The 20,532-nt window shown below is 36.9% G+C and overlaps 1 protein-coding gene across 1 annotated transcript in view; it reads left to right on the forward strand.

Annotated features, from left to right (window-relative positions):
* Positions 1 to 20,532, forward strand: part of CNTNAP2 (contactin associated protein 2) — a 1,481,544-nt gene that overhangs the window by 655,311 nt on the left and 805,701 nt on the right. The window contains exon 13 of the mRNA XM_060107754.1: positions 13,280 to 13,386. Coding sequence (XP_059963737.1) covers positions 13,280 to 13,386 — 107 coding nt within the window. The remainder of the gene's footprint in view (positions 1 to 13,279; positions 13,387 to 20,532) is intronic.

Here is a 20,532-nt window from a genome sequence, read left to right on the forward strand (position 1 = left end):
GATGAGCCTTGCAAAGAACTCCAACATCTAATAGTCAGGGCAGTTTAGGTGGAGCCACGAAATGGGGCTTAGCTCAGACCAATATTGTGAGTTCAAGTACATCCATAGGCTGGGAACTTGGGATTGTGCATACCTTGACAAAAGGAGTTCTGTGGACAGATGGGAGTGGATTTTATATTGGAGCTGATTGAAGTGGAAAGAACTTGCTTAAAAAAATACTGAAGAAGTTTGGCTGTTAAACGGATTAGATAAATGGATTAAAAAAATCAGTTGAATAAATAAATCCAGTCAGGAATTGCAGGGGGATATGGGGTCAAAAGGAGAGTTTTGTAGATTTGTTTTAGGTGAAATGGATGGCTGTGTATTGAGGGGAATGATTCAGGAGAGGAAAAAGTTGATAATTCTGGAGAAAATAGTGACTCAGTGTGTTATGTCCTTGAAAAAGCCCGAGGAGACAGGATGCGGAGCACACGTATACAGATGTGGCCCTTTCACATGGTGGCAGAAACCTGGGAAGTTCTCCTGCTCTAGCTGTGTCATTATGTGGATGGTCCAAACCGGTTCCTTATTTTTTTTCAATTTGAGGAATTTGTCTTAATAGAGAAAATAATAAGCACCTATAGTTTAACTTTTGTTTAGTAATACAAAAGGGCATATAGTGAAATATAAGCTTTCCCTTCATCTCAGGTCCTACTCATGGAAACCACTGCTATAGAATCTAAAGTATTTATTTTGGAAATATTCTGTTCACATACAATATTTATGTCTTCTTTAGGTGTATGTGTGTATGTACATATATATTTTTTTCTCCATTTTTACTTGTATCAGAGTGCCAAGAAGAAAGAGCTGACCAATGTAAGATAATTCGAAGAAAGCTTATTTACAAATGGTTAATTACAAGGGACGTGGGGAACTGCACGGGATCATGTAGGAACAGCCCAGGACTAGCAGCAGCAGAGCCAGCACCACTCTTAAGCTCACAGGGATGAGGGGAGAGCGAGGCTAGAGAACGCAGAAGTATATAGTGTAACACAGGGCAGACCTGAGAGGAGATGTGACCTTCAGTCAAAGGACACGCCAGACTGAGGCAACGTCACAAGGAGAGAACCAGGAAAATGAATACTCTGAGCGAACGCTTCACCCTTCCTCCAGACTCCTGCCATGGACTTCCATTGGTCAAACCCAGTGTGAAGTCAGAGGGTTAGGATTTCTCAGTGTATCTGCTTCATGGAGCTGAGAGCAGGGTGCAGAAAGATTGAGAGTGATTCTTGGAGTGACAAACAATCCCTCCACCCCCCCACCAAGCTGCATTGAGACATAACTGGTATTTAACACTGTATGAGTTTAGGTGTACGTCATGTTGACTTGATATACATATATACTGTGAAATAATTACTACAATGAAGTAAATTAACACATCCATCACCTCACATGCTCTTTTTTTTTTCTTTTGTTAGTGTGGAGAGAACTTGTAAGATCTACACTCTTAGCATCTTTCAAGTATACAGTAGAGTATTGTTAACTATAGTCACCATATTGTACATTAGATCCCCAGTACTTAGTCATCTCATAACTGGAAATTTGTACCCTTTTACCACATTCACCTATTAACTGCAACTCCCAACGCTTGTCCCTGGCAACCACCAATCTACTCTCTATGTCTGTGAGTCCAGTGTTTTTAGATTCCACATATACATGAAACCATGCAGTATTTGTCTTTCTCTGACTTACTGCAAATGGAAGATTTCTGACCTTCATATATCATCATAATCACTTCACTATTCATATGACAACTACAGCAATCAGCATTTAAAACAAAGGAGGCATGTTATAAACACTGGTCTATACATCTTGCTTTCTCACGCCCACACTATATCTTAGAGATTGCATCTTGTCAGTTCACATAGATCTGCCTTGTCCTTTTAACAGCTTCCAGGGGTTTCATTATATTATTGCATTAATTTATTAGTGAGTTCCTTAACCCACGAATATCTTTTTTTCCAGTTTTTAGCTGATATAAATAATGCTGCAGTAGACATTATAAACATGACTATGTGAAAGTGTACTAGTATACCTGTGGGATAAATTCTTAGAAATAAATTAGCTGAGTCAAAATTTGAAATTAATAGATTTTGCCAGGTAACCCTGCAAGCAGTTTACACTCTGATCAGGAGAACTTAAAAAGGCCTTTTCTTAAGTATCAGAGAGATATCAATGAATCTCACTGAAATTTAATTTATACTTCCTTGATTTTGAATGACATTGAACACTTTTCTGTATGTTTAAAAGTCATGTGTATTTTTTTTGTGTGTGTGAACAGCCCCATTCATGCATGCCTTTTGCTCATGTTTTACCTGAATTATTTCCTATTGATTCATAAGGATTCTTTATATCATAAAGAAATTGGCTCTTTGTCTGATATATTAAAAAGTTTTTGCAGTGTGTTACTAGCCTTTGAACTTGGTTATGTTTGACCATGCAAGATATCTTATCTTTTTAAATTTTATGTAGTTAAATCTATTAATCTTCACTTTATAGTTTCTGGGTTTTGTGTCTTCATTAGAAATACCTCTTATAGTTACCGATTACAAAATGAACTCCTTCATACTTTATTATTTTTTAATTGCCTTTTCATGTTTAAAAGCTTCATGTGGAATTTATTCTGGTGTCAAGAAGTAGGGGACTTTATTCTTTCTCAAATGAGTAGCTGGCTGTCTTAATCATTTATTAAGTAATCCATTTTGCCCACTGATTTAACATGCCACTGTTAATATATTTAATTTATATATGCCAGTGTATTTATTTCTGGATTCTCATTTTTATTCTATTGGTCTGTCTTTGTCTTAATGCACCAATATTAATTTCTACTTATTATAGACCTATTAAATGTCTTATTATTCACTAGGGATCATCTTACCCTGTTATGCACCAATTTCAGAGTGTTCCTGGCTCTTGTGTATATTTTCCACATAAGTATTAGAATTTTAGTGACTTTTATAATTTCTCATTAGAAATGTTTATGCTGACATTCTCCCAACAAGATTTAGGCACCTTGAATATCTTCCTCTCTTCCGCTTTCTCTCTCGCATCTTCCTCCCTCTTGCCTACATTTCCCTGCATAGCCGCTTTCTCTCCTAGGTTATGCCTAGCCCTAAACTTTTCTCAGTCTGCCTCTACAGTTAGTGAACAAAGACCTAACACTGAAAGAAACAATCCATGGGTAAGAATTTATGGATGGGCTTCCCTGGTGGCGCAGTGGTTGAGAGTCCGCCTGCCGATGCAGGGGACATGGGTTCGTGCCCTGGTCCGGGAAGATCCCACATGCTGTGGAGCGGCTGGGCCCGTGAACCATGGCCACTGAGCCTGCGCGTCCGGAGCCTGTGCTCCGCAACGGGAGAGGCCACAGCAGTGAGAGGCCCGCGTACCGCAAAAAAAAAAAAAAAAAAAAAAAGAATTTATGGATAAGAAACATGTAATTCAAACTTGATACTTAAAACATGTAGCTCAGTGTATGAGTTCCTACTCTGCAGAGAATTTACTTTTCTGACACAGTGTTTCTTATATCTCCTTTTTGTTGTCCTTGTCATTCATTATCTTTTCCCCCACTAAAGGAGATGAAACTGAGATAAAACTTAATGACATTTTTTGGAGGAGTACAGCATACAGCCATTCTAAATTTAGTTCATTTGGGGAACTTTTTTTTTAAATTATGAGTTTAAATTTAAAAATTACTGTCTTAAAAGTTTTGATAGAGTTTGAAATTTACCTACCTTTAGTTATATAAGAAAAGTTATTGCCTCAAACTGAAAATGTCACTGTCACTGTTTCCTAAACGCAGAATATCAGGCATTTTTAACTGATTTACTTCCAAGTAATCAGCTAATAATATAGTCTCTTTAATCCTTTTGTTTCTTCACAGTCTCATTCTACTTCAGAATTTTACGATACTTTACTTGGGGCATTAAAACAGCTGTTTAGTTGATCTTTTTGCCTTTAGTTTTTCCTCTCCCATCTATCCTGCATATTCTTACTAGTTTAATGTCTTAAAATGTCTACTTATCAAGTAAGTTTATTTTTTAAGAGTCTCCAGTGCCTCTCATTGCTAGGAAAAAAATGTTCTAAATCCCAGAGTTAGTGAAAGTCATCCTATTAGGGGTCAAAATAATACCATTCCACCATGCATTTCTCTGATGGTCTGGCTTTATTTTCCTGTGGATAAAGTTTAGAATCTCTTGGGGAGTGGATGGACTGCACCTCCTCACACAATATCCTATAAATATTGGTTCTTGCAATTAAACTTCTTGCTTAGAAAGCTTAATTAAGCAGCATAGATTATTATACATAATAAGCACTCAGTAAATACACATTAAATGAATAAACAAGGTTATATTCTTCAGGAAAATCCCTAACTTAATAAACAGCACACTTTATGACCTGAACTCAACCTAGGTTCATAAATTTAATATCTGTTGGTTTGGCTGTTTTCAGTTGCAAGTAATATAAGACAACACATAATGACTTAAACAACAGTAGCCATCAAAAGAATAGATGTAGGGCAACCTCAGGGTAGATTAACTGAAGGTCTGTATTAGTTAAGATGTATTTGCTATTGCAACAAAGACCAAAATAACATAAATCTATTTCTTTTTTTTTTTTTTTTTTGTGGTATGCGGGCCTCTCACTGTTGTGGCCTCTCCCGTTGCGGAGCACAGGCTCCGGACGCGCAGGCTCAGCGGCCATAGCTCACAGGCCCAGCCGCTCTGCGGCATGTGGGATCTTCCCGGACTGGGGCACGAACCCGTGTCCCCTGCATCGGCAGGCGGATTCTTAACCACTGCGCCACCAGGGAAGCCCAATCTATTTCTTTTTCATAAAAACATTTGGGTAGGTGGCCCAGGGCTGGTATGTTATCTGGAACCCAGTCTCCTAATAATTTTCCTGTGCCATCCTCTTGTGTTCTGAGATGTCTGTTCCAGGTATCACCATTATAGTTCTTCACAGGAAGGAGATGAAGAGGATAAAAAAAGTACCTGCCCCCTAAGTTAAAAAGAGTGTGGAAAATGGTATCTTTAGCTCTTTGTCAAGACATAAATTATATTGCTATAGCAGAAACAGATCATAGACTTGGGGGAACAACATACAACAGGTTAAATGACTTCATTGAGAAAACTGGTTCTTTACTTTTTGTCCCCTGGAGACCAGGATTGTCTCTCTTCCAAAAGCACACAGCCACGTGAAAGAGAGAAGATACCTGAAAATATCAGGGTTATGATAGGAAGGAAGAAAGGGGGAAAGGCTGTTGGTCAGACATTCAAAACTTTCTGCTATAATCCTCACTCCTGAATGCACACTTTCTTCTCTAGCCAAATTTGACAATCCATTATTTCATAATCACATTTTACACTAACTCATACTGGTACAGGCCCCTGCTTTCACCCCATGTAGAAAGGTGCTCCTCCACCTTCCAGGCTAAGCTAAGTCTATATTTCTTTTCAAAGGTGAGCTTTTCCATAAAACCTCAGTATACTCATACAGTAGTAGTATATTACCTTAATCCTGTACCAGTATTTTTAATATTAAGCATAGAGAGACCTAACTTGCTAATTACATTTTTTAAAATGAATACAATTTCTTTTTTTTTTTTTTCTTTTTGCGGTATGCGGGCCTCTCACTGTTGTGGCCTCCCCCGTTGCGGAGCACAGGCTCCGGACGCGCAGGCTCCGGACGCGCAGGCTCAGCGGCCATGGCTCACGGGCCCAGCCGCTCCGCGGCATATGGGATCCTCCCAGACCGGGGCACAAACCCGTATCCCCTGCATCGGCAGGCGGACTCTTAACCACTGCGCCAGCAGGGAGGCCCTGAATACAATTTCTTAAGGACAAAACATGCTTTATTCTTCGTTTTTCTATAGTTTGTTTTACAGTAACTGGAGCAGGTTCTGATTATAATGGGTTTACTGTTATTTATTTAGAGTAAATACAGTTGTACCTGGAAACAGGTAAAAGAACTAATGATCTGGCACCTCTCTATGCTCCTATGAGCCTATGATCCCTTAAAAGATGTTATATTCATAAAATTTGGGGGAATATGTTATAAAATTATAACAAAATAAATTCACATTTATTATAATAGAAATTATTTTTAAGATGTTTATATTATCTAAGGCTAAAATTAATCATTTATATGGTTAATGTAAAAATGTACAATTGTTAGATATGGACCAAAGATACTTGATGAGTTTTAATGGAAATTTTGGGCATAATATAGGAGGTATCGTAAATATATCTGCATTTAAATATTTCCATAAATAAATGCTTGTTGAAGGAGCACCATCAATATAACATTAGTTTTTCTTTTTTTAATTTAATTTAAATTTTTTTATACAGCAGGTTCTTATTAGTTATCTATTTTATACACATCAGTGTATACATGTCCATCCCAATTTCCCAATTCATCCCACTACCACCACCACCATCCAACACCCCCGCCCCGCCGCTTTCCCCCCTTGGTGTCCATACGTTTTTTGTCTACATCTGTGTCTCAATTTCTGCCCTGCAAACTGGTTCATCTGTACCATTTTTCTAGATTCCACATATATGCGTTGATATACGATATTTGTTTTTCTCTTTCTGACTTACTTCACTCTGTATGACAGTCTCTAGGTCCATCCATGTCTCTGCAAATGACCCAATTTTATTCCTTTTTGTGGCTGAGTAATACTCCACTGTATATATGTACCACATCTTCTTTATCCATTTGTCTGTCGATGGACATTTAGGTTGCTTCTATGACCTGGCTATTGTAAATAGTGCTGCAATGAACATTGGGGTGCATGACTCTTTGAATTATGGTTTTCTCAGGGCATATGCCCAATAGTGGGATTGCTGGGTCATATGGCAATTCTACTTTTAGTTTTTAAAGGAACGTCCATACTGTTCTCCATAGTGGCTGTATCAATTTACATTCCCACCAATAGTGCAAGAGCGGTCTCTTTTCTCCACACCTTCTCCAGCATTTGTTGTTTGTAGATTTTCTGATGATGCCCATTCTAACTGGAGTGAGGTGATACCTAAACATTAGTTTTTCTGGTTATACAACTATGAAACTAACTTATGTAGTAATGAAATACTAAATTAGTTGCTAAATTATGATAACTTCTCTATATAATTTCAGTTTGAACAGAAGAAATATAAGGCAGTAATATATACTCCATGGAGAGTATGCCTTCAAATAAAATTAAAATCTAATTAGGGTGAGAATAAAAGTACTAAAATATTGTTGAGATTGATATTGAAGGTAATGCAGAAGAAAACTCTGCCTTGACAGTGGAAATAGCTCTGAGAGCCAGGAGTATGAAAAACAGCATTTAAGAAACCAAACTTTCTGGGCTTCCCTGGTGGCGCAGTGGTTGAGAGTCCGCCTGCCGATGCAGGGGACAGGGGTTCGTGCCCCGGTCCGGGAAGGTCCCATATGCTGCGGAGCGGCTGGGCCCGTGAGCCATGGCCGCTGAGCCTGCGCGTCTGGAGCCTGTGCTCCGCAATAGGAGAGGCCACAACAGTGAGAGGCCCACGTACCGCAAAAAAAAAAAAAAAAGAAACCAAACTTTCTAATTGAATTTCTTATCTTGATAAGCAAAAATAAAATTGGGAGCTGAGATGAAGGGGAAAAATCATAAATTCAGGAGCTCATTTATGCTGAGATGGTAATTTATAAATTCCAATCGCTCACAAAATATCCTACAAGTAACCTGCAGTTTTCCTTTCTAAAGTTTAGAACAAGGCAAATGTAATGTCTAAGTATAAAATTTGTACTAATTTAAAAGCAAATCAAGTATCCTAGTATTGGCCTCTGTATAAGAACTAAGAAGGTGGGAAACCTCAGCTGACTCAGATTGAGAACACGGAACTTCATTTTAAGGTGAAGTGAAACTGCCTTTATAGTTAGTGATCACTTTCTATGAATTACATGAGGTCTGCAGTCAGATTCTGAAACGATTAAACCTACTAAATGAGGTTTAAAAAAGATTACTAAAAGATTATTATGTTGTCACTCTGAATGCATCATATTAAAAATTGGTAGGAGAGCCTATGAAAAAAGTACAGTCTCAGGAGAAATGGCAGCATAGATCAAATTTTCCCTTTCCACGTGCTGTCTCTCCTCTGTACCCTCCGTTCTTGGGCTGTTTCTTCTCTTGTGTGCTCATTTTTTGAGATCCTACCGCAGCGAACTGGAAATCCCTAGAGACTTGTAATTAAAGCTGGTTCTCTGACCAGCTGCGTAAGTATCACCAAGGAGCATCTCAGACTCCACCCCAGACCTAAGGAATCAGAGTCTTCTTTTTAACAAGATTTTCAAGTGATTCCTCTGCACAGAAAATTTTGAGAAACACTGCTTTTGCATACCAGTATCTTGGGATCTTAGTAACAGCTAGCTTTTCTGATAAACACTCCACGGTTAATTGTGATTTGGTTTTGTGGGAGCCTATTTCTGAAGCCATTGTGCTGGCACTGTGGATTTTACATTGGGTTCTCCAGAACCAAATGTAGTTGGAAGGGTAACACAAAGATTTGATTTGAATTTTATTTAAAACTATCTATTTTATGGGCCTAAATAGAAGACCTAACTAGACATTTCTCCAAAGAATACATACAGAAGGCCAACAGGCACATGAAAAGATGCTCAATATCACTAATTATTATAGAAATGCAAATCAAAACTACAATGAGGTACCACCTCACATCGGTCAGAATGGCCATCGTGAAAAAGTCTACAAGTAACAAATGCTGGAGAGGGTGTGGAGAAAAGGGAACCTTCCTACACTGTTGGCTGGAATGTAAATTGGTGCACCTACTATGGAGAACAGTATGGAGGTTTCTCAGAAAACTAAAAATAGAGTTACCATATGATCCTGCAATCTCACTTCTGGGTATATATCTGGACAAAACTATAATTCAAAAAGTTTCATGCACCCTTATGCTCATAGCAGCACTATTTACAATAGCCAAGACATGGAAGTAACCTAAATGTCCACTGACAAATGACTGGATAAGAAAATGTGGTGTATATATATATATATATATATATATATATATATGTGTGTGTGTGTGTATACAAACATACATGCATATATACATATACGTACATACACAATGGAATACTACTCAGTCATTAAAAAGAATGAAATAATGCCATTTGCAGCAACATGGATGGACCTAGAGATTATCATACTAAGAGAAAGACAAATACCATATGATATCACTTACATGTGGAATCTAAAATACGACACAAATCAACATGTCTAACAAACGAAAACAGACTCACAGACATAGAGAAGAGACTTGTGGTTGCCAAGGGGTGGAGAGGTGGGGGAGGGATGGACTGGGAGTTTGGGGTTAGCAGATGCAAACTATTATGTATAGGATGGATAAACAACAACGTCCTACTGTATACCACAAGGAACTATATTCAATATCCTGTGATAAACCATAAAGAAAAAGAATGTATATACAGTATATGTATAACTGAATCACATTGCTGTACAGCAGAAATTAACACAACCTTGTAAATCAACTATACTTCAATAAAATAAATTTTTAAAAAACTTTTAATTTTTAAATACTGTAGAGAGAAAGAAATACAGCACCTTCACGGTGCTTTGAAGACTACCAGTGCATTCAGTTATGCTGTCAGATTAACATTTTTTAGATTTGAAATAAAATTTCTTCCACCATCCCCATTTAAGTAATTAGTATCCATAGACTAAAAAGTGAGCTGCTACAAACAAATGTGTTACAATTTTCAGTTTCTTATAGTTGTGAATACCAATTTTCTCAATGCTTTGCCATTAAAATCAAGTATAGAAATAAAAGAGATACTCTGGGTAAAATAAAACTGCACCTGTCATCCATAACCCTGGATAGAGTTGTTGCATCCATCCAAACAGCCACTCTGTTCATACTGATTTTATATTAAGTAATAGTTACATATTTGAATTTCCAAAATACAGCTTTTCGGTTCTAAAGTATTTTGGAAAGCATTGCCACAAACAGAAAGAATGATTCCAGCTGGAAGAGTCTCTAATAACAGGGCTACCTCAGAACAGAGTTGATTGAATGCATCACTTCTTCCGGAGTCCTTTGATCAAAACAAATTGACACCTGCCAACTTCTCCCCTGTATGTTCCTGATCCTGGTCAAGTAGTTCTCAAGTCGTGGCAGCAAAGTTATTTTGATTAATTTTTTGATGTGAATCAAACTTGAAGCTAGCACATGCTATGAAACAAATTATACATTTCCTGTGACCTACTAAAATAATTAGTTCACTAGAGCAAGAGTTTGGATTTAAGACTAATATTGTACCTAGGAATAATCTATATTTCTCACAGTAAAAGATATTTTCTCTGAAATTACTTCAGTTCCTTGATGTAAATTTCTAACGTTGTGTTCATCCATTCCTTCAGTCTGTCAATAGGCATTTACTGAGTGGGCTATATGCCTTGTCATGCTAAGAATCAAAAAATCAAAATCCCTCACTGCGGAGTCTCAGTTTAGAAGAGACAGATGCTCAAACAATAATTACTGAACAATATGATGATGGTATATTGGGCATATACAAATGGTTCCATAGGAGCACAAGAGAAGAAATAAATAATTAGGAAGGGGAAAGCTAGGGTAATTCAGATTTTATTTTGCTTGGTAACTGGTTCTAACATTTTTTTTAATATAGTGATAAAATATTATGGTTTTAGATTATATTTGAATCAATTTGATTTAGAAATAAAACATTTCTCACCATTAGGAATTAAAATGCCAGTAATCAACATACGGATAATGTCAATTTCAAAAGATAAATATTAAGAAACAAACATTTAAATTAAAATATTAACATTTTATTTATATAAAAGATCACTTTTAAAGAAATACTTAATACTGAATTTTATAAATATTCAGTTAACCTCACTTGACTGTTAAACGCTTATGTGTGTGTAAGTGCACACCAGTATTTTTTATCATTTGACGTGGATTTTCTCATTTGTGCCTTATTTAGAGCACACTTAGATTCCAGCCTGGTTTCCCCTGGAGACTCGGTACACTCTGTACTACTTCCCCTGAATTAATTGATATAATGAGCTGATGTAAATTACTTTCACTGTTAGGCTGAGTTACTGTTAACCCACAACAATTTAGAAGGTAAATATACCACACAGAGACATATAAGTACTGAAATCCCAAATTAAGTATCAAAGATGTTTTTTAGCTTTATGTAATTTTGGCGTGTCTGTATCATTGCTTCCCCACATGGTCTGGAGAATCAGGACTCTTGGATATAAATGCCTTCTGCTAAGGCCTATGCCTGGGCACCTGTAGAGGAAAATGGCTCTGGCAATAGACCCGAACAACCCTGGGCCACCCACCCACTGATCATGGTTCTAACTCTTCCTTCTTGCTTTCTTGCTTGCTCTGCTGGGAACAGTTTTCAATATTTTAATTATAAAAATAGAACTTCTCTTTTTAAGGCCCAAGCAAAATGCTCTAAGCTTGATTAAGCCCTTTGTTTATAGTCTACCCATAACTACTCTGGTCTCCGCATTTCTGTACGTTTCATATCACTCTGATGACGGATCAGATTCTGCCTAGTATTGTATCTCGCATGAATCTTATCACCCACCCCCACCTCCACGTAGGTTATAGAGTCTTTGGAGAAGAAACATCTTCGTAGCCTGGATAACACCAAGTCCAAATTCATATGGAATAGAGCTGCCTATTCAATGTAGAGTGAATTTTCCATCCCACCTTCTGAAAATCCAACGTTATGCTCTCTTATGTTTTATTTCCCCCCCTTATAATGTTCTTTCTCATTTTCTTCTCTTACAATCCTGTCCTCCTAGGCTTAAGCTCTTGAAAGGCAGTGAATAGACTCTTATTCATCTTCTGTTTCCCACAGTGCTCAGTAATTGTTTGTTGCATGACTAAAGGTTTGCAAAGAGTTGTAGAGGAACAGCATTCCTATATAAGAAACAGAGTTCCATGCCAAACTGGGCTATGCCCTGCTATGGTAGTTTTAGGCATGGCATGGTAAGTCAAGAACAGGGGATGGAGACTATTATCTCTGAGGCCAGTCCTATTCTATTTTGCAGCAAGACGCTACCAGGGCTTTATGATTATTGGTGTTCAAAGTGTGGCTCTCCATCAAGCAACCTGTGACGCACTATTATGGGTTCTGCCTTTTTAATCTGGGTGGACTTTTCTACTTTAGAGAGTGTCCTATTCAAAGCTAGAAATATTTTGTGAATGCTAATACATAAGAAGAAAATAATTTGTGCTGTTGAAACAGTAGTTTTCCAGAACCAATTCCAGCTTCACTATTGCTAGGATACAGGCAGACTGTAAAACAGTGCCCTGCAAGCAGTGGTTCAGATATCCATAGCTCCTGTTTTTTGGCCCTCTATTTCTTGCCTATTAATTATCTACTTTATGAACATTACCTCCTAATCTCAAAACTATTGGGTTGTCCAGAAAGTTCATTTCCATAAGATGTTAAGGAAAAACCAAATGAACTTTTTGGCCAACCCAATACTTATCAGATAGGTATAATTACTCCACTTTTCAAATGAGAAAATTGAGGATCAGGAAGGTTAAATTACATCATCATAACTGGCTATTAAGTAAAGAAAAAGACAAAGATTTGAACACAAAACCTGCATTTTTCCCCCATATTATACTTGCTGCCTCCTTATAAAGGTGGCTTTCGTTAGCCAGCGGGGCATGGGAGGAGGGGTAAGGAAGACTTAGAAATCTTTTCTTATGAGGCTAGTATATTCTCATTGCTGTGGCATTATTTCAGAAACTCATATTGCTTATAAAAAAAAACTCAGCATTACCCCTTTCTGACTTGGTACTATTGGCCTTGATAAAGGATAGTACAGGAAACAAGATGGCTAATGTTTTGTCTCTCACCAGGAGGAAATTTAGCTAGTGTCTTTGTTTATTTTGCAAAAGGAAAATAAAATGAATCTGTGATGTGCAAATGAATTTCTCAACTGTTTGTTAATTTCTACTGTTTACTCAAAAATGGGAAACACCAAGCCTGTGATACATCATCTTCTGTGCGCTTGGCACCTTCCATCATGAATCATATTAATCTGCTTAAACAAGGATTAATTGCCTTGGTAAGGCAACCTGGCATTGAAATGATATATTGCCCAGACACCTTGGAATTTAGCCACTCATAAATCTCATTTGTTTATTGGTTTATTTCTGTTTGTCTCTTTCTCTGACAGATGTGTGCCCAATCACTGTGAGCATGGTGGGAAGTGCTCGCAAACGTGGGACAGCTTCATATGCACTTGTGATGAGACGGGATACAGTGGGGCCACCTGCCACAACTGTGAGTGCCAATTTATCTCACTTTAAACTTGTAATTGCATGAGAATCCTAGGTCTTCAGCTATGCTTTAAAGCTCAGCAACCTGAATAATCCACAGAGTAAATCACTTGATTCTGAAGAGCCCAGATTTCACTGTTGCTTTTCTAGAATAGTATTCTAGTTGTCAAAATATATTCTCTCAAGCCTAATGACTCAAAAAGAAGGACCAACGTTTCCGAAGCTCCATAAACATGTAGTTGAGATTGGAATGCTGCTCTTGGATGTGACTTTATGTGTCTAAGCCACATCTGTCTGGATAGATTGTTTGGAAAATTGTGTTAGTGTGATGTCTCTGACTGGATACTTATTTATCAATTCATCAGAGAGGCAGACAGAGTATAATTTGAACATTTAGTTTCTGGATGATAGTTGTCTCAGTGCTCTTTTAGAACTATTTGGCCACATTTTTTAGATCAGAAAAATGAGCTGGTAAGTGTAAGAAAGTCCATTGAAGTTGTATATGTAAAATAAAAATGCAAGAAGGCAAATTTTTTTAAATATTAAAAAATAAAAACTAGCATGCAAAAATGTCTTTTAGAACACAGATGTGCCTTGTTTTGCATAATAGCTTTTCCCTGAAAAGTTAAATAAAAATTATATTTTTATAATTCAAAGATTATTAAAAATGAATAGTAACTTTATAATTGTAATGTTAATTTTCCAATAATGCATAACACTTTTGAAGACAGATTTGCCATAAAACATATAGTTGAAAGAAGAAGGTCATCTGTTATGAAGCATGAATGATGTGTGTGTGTGTGTGTGTGTGTGTGTGTGTAAGAAGGAAGGAGGAAAGAGATTCAGTCTTCTTCAATCTTCTCTCCGTATGAAAATCTAATATCTAAATCCTCTAAGTACACAGAGTGCTTTCTCTTCATTTCACTTTTAGAAAATAATAACAAGCAAAATATTATTAGAGTTCTGGGGACAGTAAAAATGTAATACCGTTCTGTGAGACTTTTCATATCATTTGTAGTAATGTACAATAAGACATTGAGTTCAGCATATACTGTAAGACCTCAACTAAGGAAAAAAAATTTGTAATTTATTTTATTGCACTTATTAATTTGTTTAGGAGGATATTTTAAAACAGCAAGAGACAAAAAGAACTAGAAAAATTAACATTAATAGGACGATATAAAAGAGTTAAAACAGACACTTGTAGATTCATCATCTCTACAGTATTTATATATAGATATGTAAAAAAGTATTTTAATGAATAAAGAACCAAAGTGATTGATATTGAAAATAATTAGAATTAAGGAGTTATGACTTAAATTGTACCCTTCCAATCACATCAAAATAGTAACTTTCATCATATGACATTCATTGTATGATACATAATGCTTGAACTAAGTAACTTAGATGAAACAAAGTGCCTTCACTCCACCAGTAGAATTTATATAATATGTTATAAATACCACCTTTAACTATCACAGTCTTGTTTCTGAGAATGGAAATTCTAACTAAAGGAAAGAACAAGAAGTTGGTGGTGGTTACAAGTGTTACCTATCTCAGCGACCACTTTTATATTTAATGTAAAAGCAAATAATTTTTTTATAATTGCTTCTTTCATTGAATACACAGCAAAGAAAAAAGACATTTAAACATATTAAATTAAAAACAATTTAAAATATATGCCAGTAGTTGAATAATTGAGTGTTTTTTTCTTTTTTAAAGAGTTAACAACTCCAAGTATTAGAAATGTCCTAAGTGTGGTTAGATTTGGCTCTTGTGGGAAGTTATAAATGTAAAAGAGGGAAATTATCTCTTCCCTGCTGTTTATTCTACTCTTCCTTTATGTAATTTTTGTGTGTATGAATATAGAATCATTCATTTTAACAATGAAAGCCTGATCGCTCATTGTCTTCCCCAAATAAGGCCAAAATGTTGAAAATCATGTGTGTGCATAAATAGATGTTAGAAGACCATAGTGCAGAATTCAAGAAAGGATTGATTGGACACAATTTTGTTGTGAAAGATATATCTTGTGGGTTGTAGAAGGCACATGCTTCCAAATAAGCTAAAAGACTTGATATATCTCTTAGTTACTCCCATGAATTAGTTAAAAATTGGGAGGGTCTGGCCCAGCACATAATACTGTGAAAATTATATAATATATGCTATTCAGTTTGATACAGAATGAACAATTTGGCATTTTTACATAGTCAGTGACTGCATGGGCTTCTGATGCTGCCTGTGAGGTCACCATGCTGGGTGCCTTTGCAGGAAGTCATTCTCTTCTCTTGGACTTCCTTAATTCCTCTGTCGCCTAAGTGCCTCCTGAGGTCTCTTACAGTTCTGAAATCCAAGGAGCTGAGACTTCCAGTTGCTTATTCTGTGTTCTGTGGTTTTGATCTTTGTTAGCATTATTCAATTTTTACCTCATTATTTTCAGTGAAAGACCAAGTGTCCCTTTTGTAAAGGAACTTTGGTAATTTTAAAATAGTACTAGTTTAAAAAGGTAAAGAACAGCTAACTAAAGTCTGAAGTTTAGTAAAACTAAATATTTAGGAGAGCTTCAAACATTACAATTAGGCTGCTAACTGTTTAACACATTTTCTTCCCTGGTCCAGGCTTGGCCAGGATGAGAAAACTATTCCTTGCGTGATTGTCCAGGCCGGGTTGTAGTCCAAGATAGAGGCTCGAAGCCCTTCTTTGACAGGTCACACTGCCTGAGTTTGAACTTGGATCGACTTACTTGTAATTGTGGGCACTAAAACTGTTTGAGCTTCATTTTTCTCCTTTGTGAAATGAGATTAATAACAGCACCGCCTCATAAAGCCATTGTGAGATTAAATGAGATGATGTGTGGAGAACACTGAGAAGGGCTTTAGCATGTTAGTACTCAGTGAATTATTGCCACTTCATCCCATTCAGTGCAGTCATCCCTTTGCTCTGAATTTCTATACAAATAGTTGTCCATGTCACACAATTTGTCACTTAATTTTCTGCTGCCATTCATTGTTTGCTATCGTTTCCATGGCAGATTTGAGCTTGAAGTGAATGATTGGTTTCCATAGGGTTTTGTTTTTCCAGAAGAATTGAAGAACATTAAAAGTGATCTGGGTATGTCCTAGACCTATCTGTTTGTTTATTTGTTGCTTATACATGGAGGAATTAATTTTCAAGTGAATTCTATACAGGGCTCAGAGGATTGTCATTTACACACCACTCCCATGAGGAGACAGGGTGTCATCCTTTGGGTGAGGAAATCCTACGAGAAAAGCCACAGATTGCAGGAAAGGGAGAGAGTTTTTCGTGTTCAAAAACTAAGGAGGCTAGTTTGTGAATATATGCAAATACATTACATTCTTGCAGTTGCATACCTTTAAAATTTCCTTATGCAGGTATTCCATTCTCAATCAATTTCTAAGAACTGACTAGTAGCATATCAAAACATAAAATCATGACACAGAGACACAGAGGGTAGAATGATCATGTTAAATAGTTTATTTGCTTTGTTACATTGACTTATCCCTACTTCATTCTCCCAAAAGTGTAAGAATTTGTCTTTATTTTGAGCAAAACTTCATGTTTGTAGCTACAGTATTTTTCTCTTATCTATCTCTTGGTGATAGATAGACCCTTTTCAGTAGATCTCCAAGCTCACATTCCAATACCTCAAATGCTTCTTAGAATCAAATTATCATCTCATTTTTTTCACGTGTGTTCTTTACACTTCATAATTATGGCTCTGGTTTACATAAATTAATTCAAAAACCTATCCCTTATGCCAGGGCTTAGCAGATATTTTTTCTCATGCTGCTGGGGTCTATCTTTGACCTCAGTCATTCTTACATATCCTATTAGTCCCCTATATGGAACTGCCCTAGAAATCCCCAGGGTATCCTCAATAATATGAAACCTTTTTGCTATTTTCACAAGTGCAAGAGGATATTTGACAAATATAAGCAATGTTTTGGGGTGGAACTCTATAAGAATTACTAGATGCCAGACCTTCATTCTGAGAGAAAATATTTTTCCAGATATCTTTTTACTAAAGGAGGGAATTTCACCTTGCCCAGATATACAGACATGACTGTTTCCAGAGGAAGTAGGAGGAGGTAAGTTAGATGACCTATGAAGATCTCTTCCAATTTTAAAATTATGTGATTTCTGAATTCTGAAATACTAAGAAGAAACAGGGATTGATGTTGCCACAGAAATGCAAAAGTAAATTTTTCACCAGCCAGTTTTAGAAGAAAAATTGAAATTTAAAAGGAAACTATTCTACATTCTGTAGTCTGGAGCTATGACTCTGGGGCTATAAATTTGTAAACCATAAATTATACTGCACCTTATTACTGCACACATGAAAAGTGAAGTGGATTTCAGTAGCTCACACCATGTTATTTATAATCCATTATACCCATAAGTAACTTAATTCAAAGCATAATTTTTTAAAAAGTTATTCCTACCTGCTGAAAGTCACACTAACCTAGGGCATAAAAACGTAGATTTATTGGCACAAGGGAATATGGTCCCCCGCATCCATTTGGAACTACCACAAACTTAGACACCAATAAAGATAACTTGGAATTTGACCATTGCTACCAAAAAAACAAAAACAAAAAGGGCAGTCATTGGGTGGAATCATGGCCTTATGGAATTGGAATCCGTCCTTCAGCTGTAAGTTCAGTTGGCTTACAAGGTCCTACTTGGTATGGCTGTGTCTTTAACCTGGTTTTCGGCCATACTCTTCCTCCCTGTCTCCCCGCTAGTCCCACTGGCCTCCTTTCAGTTTTCCATACTTGCGTGGTGCCCTCACACTGTTCCCTCTCCCCTCCCACTGCCACGACCACAGGACTTTTGCACATCCTCCCTCTCTGCTTTGCTTGGTATGTTTCTAGTCATCCTTCAGATCTCAGCTCAGTAGTCACCTCCTTAGGGAAGCTTTCCATGAACCCGTAATTAGGTCAATAACTCTTATTTCAAGACCTATATCTTCCTCTTAGCCTTGGTGATGGCTGTGATTTTGCATTTATCATTTGTGATTCTTTAATAATATCCGTCTTTTCCACTGGACTATAATATCTGAGAGGAGATAGTGCCAGGTTCTGTCCACCATTTTATCCCCAGAGCCCACCCAGCATATAATATGTGCTCAGTGAATATGCACTGAATCTAAGAGTGAATAAATGACAGATAACCTAAGAAGCATCAAGAGCTTTTTAAAAAGCAATGTCCTTTATCCAAATTTATGAAGGTTGTAAAGCTAAGAAGAGAGAGTAAAGCCAAAGGAAAAAAAAAACAGAAAAAGGAGGGTAGATAATAAAAGATGCATTAATTCAAAGCAGAGGGCGCAGTGATAGACATGACAGCACAAACAATCACAGGAGGTGTAGAGTTTTAAGAAATTATATGGACAGATTCAATATTTGGGCACACAAACCCCCACGTTTCAAATAATCTTTGAGGAAAATATTGCCATGTTAAGACACCATTCGTTAAAGTAACTTGTGAGACTATATGGTAATAGTGGCAAAATAAGTTGCAACGATAACAAAAGATCTTAGATAACATAGTGCAGTCAACTCCTGTGCTGGCTGACTGCATGAGCTGCTCTAAAATAAATATAAGAGGGAGAGGATATGGGGATGTATGTATACGTAAAGCTGATTCACTTTGTTATAAGTATATGTATAGCTGATTCACTTTGTTATAAAGCAGAAACTGATACACCATTGTAAAGCAACTATACTCCAATAAAGATGTTAAAAAAAGTTATATTAACAGGATTTGAACTTACACACACACACACAAAATAAAATAAAATAAATATAGATGTGTTTAAATACTGACCATCTAGTGAATGATAAAAAACTGTTTAAACTTGGTATGAACTTTGAATAAGATGAACACAATCCTTTGATTTATCATGTAATAATCATGTGTGTGTTCTTACTACAGTAGAACTGTGGAAAGGGAAAAGAACTCAGGGTTTGAAATCAGATGATCTACTGTGAAACCCTCAGGCTATCTGGCCAGCCTTTTTCCTTCATCAGCTGAGTGTGCCTAGTGTAGGGCTGTACCCTATCCCATTCCTCCAGCCCTCTTAGCACAGTTGTGTGGATTCCACCTACACCCCTGGAGGCTGAGGTCGGCTCTCCCATTACATGCTGTTAGTTACAGGTCACTAACAGCAATTAAATGAGAAGCACTGGGTTTAATACACTTCCTCCTTGCCTCCTTTATTTCCCCCTCTGGGCTGCCTTGGCTTTGTGCTTTGACAATCACTTAACTTCTCTGAACTTAAGTTTCTTCTGGGAGATTCAATGAAATATTGCCTCTTAAAGTGCTTGGTAAATATAGAAAGCATCCTAGATCTTGTTGTAACTTTTATTGTACTGCGAAGTCTTAAAAAACAGCCAGCCAAATTTTTGTCTGCTTATAAGTAGCTTAAGGATACGGAGTACTGATACAGTTGATTCTCAAAGATCAGAGAGTGTCTAAATATTTTAACCAATACTCATTGAAAAGATAAAAGGCTGTATTAGCAAATATAATGGCTACCCAGGCTGATTTATATGAACAGGGTGAATCTGCTGTTTCTAATCTAGATGTGGCATTAAGTAGCCAGACTGTGCCTCTTTGTTATCAAGTGAACAATTGCCAAATTCTTCCAATTTTACGTCCCTCTCATCCCCCCGTTCCATTCCTACACCATGAACTACTTCATATGCTCAGTGTGTCCTTGGCATTAAAGAGTGACTATGGGGTACAACTGTAGAGCCGTGGGACACCAAGGTTCTGATTCCCACCATCATGTATTCATTCATCAGTATGTTGAGAGCTGATCCTGTCCTGCATATAGGACAGGTGTGGAGTGTGGAGACGAGAATGGAACAAGGCAGGGATACTAGAATAGAGTGTTGGACAGCCTCCTCCAAAGAAGTGCATAATTTCATTAAAAATAAAAGTCCTTATAATCTTAATTCATTTTCATATCCCTGGTTCATTGGGATTGTGAGCTGAGGGTAAATTGTACCATGTGCTTACCTTTTACAGTCTAGGTTGGTCATTTTCATGTTTACAAAATATTTATAAATGTAATTATATGGGAAATTATTTAATGCTATATCACAAATCCTTTATGGTTTTAAGC

This window comes from Mesoplodon densirostris, chromosome 9 (genome assembly GCF_025265405.1).
Source record: "Mesoplodon densirostris isolate mMesDen1 chromosome 9, mMesDen1 primary haplotype, whole genome shotgun sequence".
Lineage (NCBI taxonomy): Eukaryota > Metazoa > Chordata > Mammalia > Artiodactyla > Ziphiidae > Mesoplodon > Mesoplodon densirostris.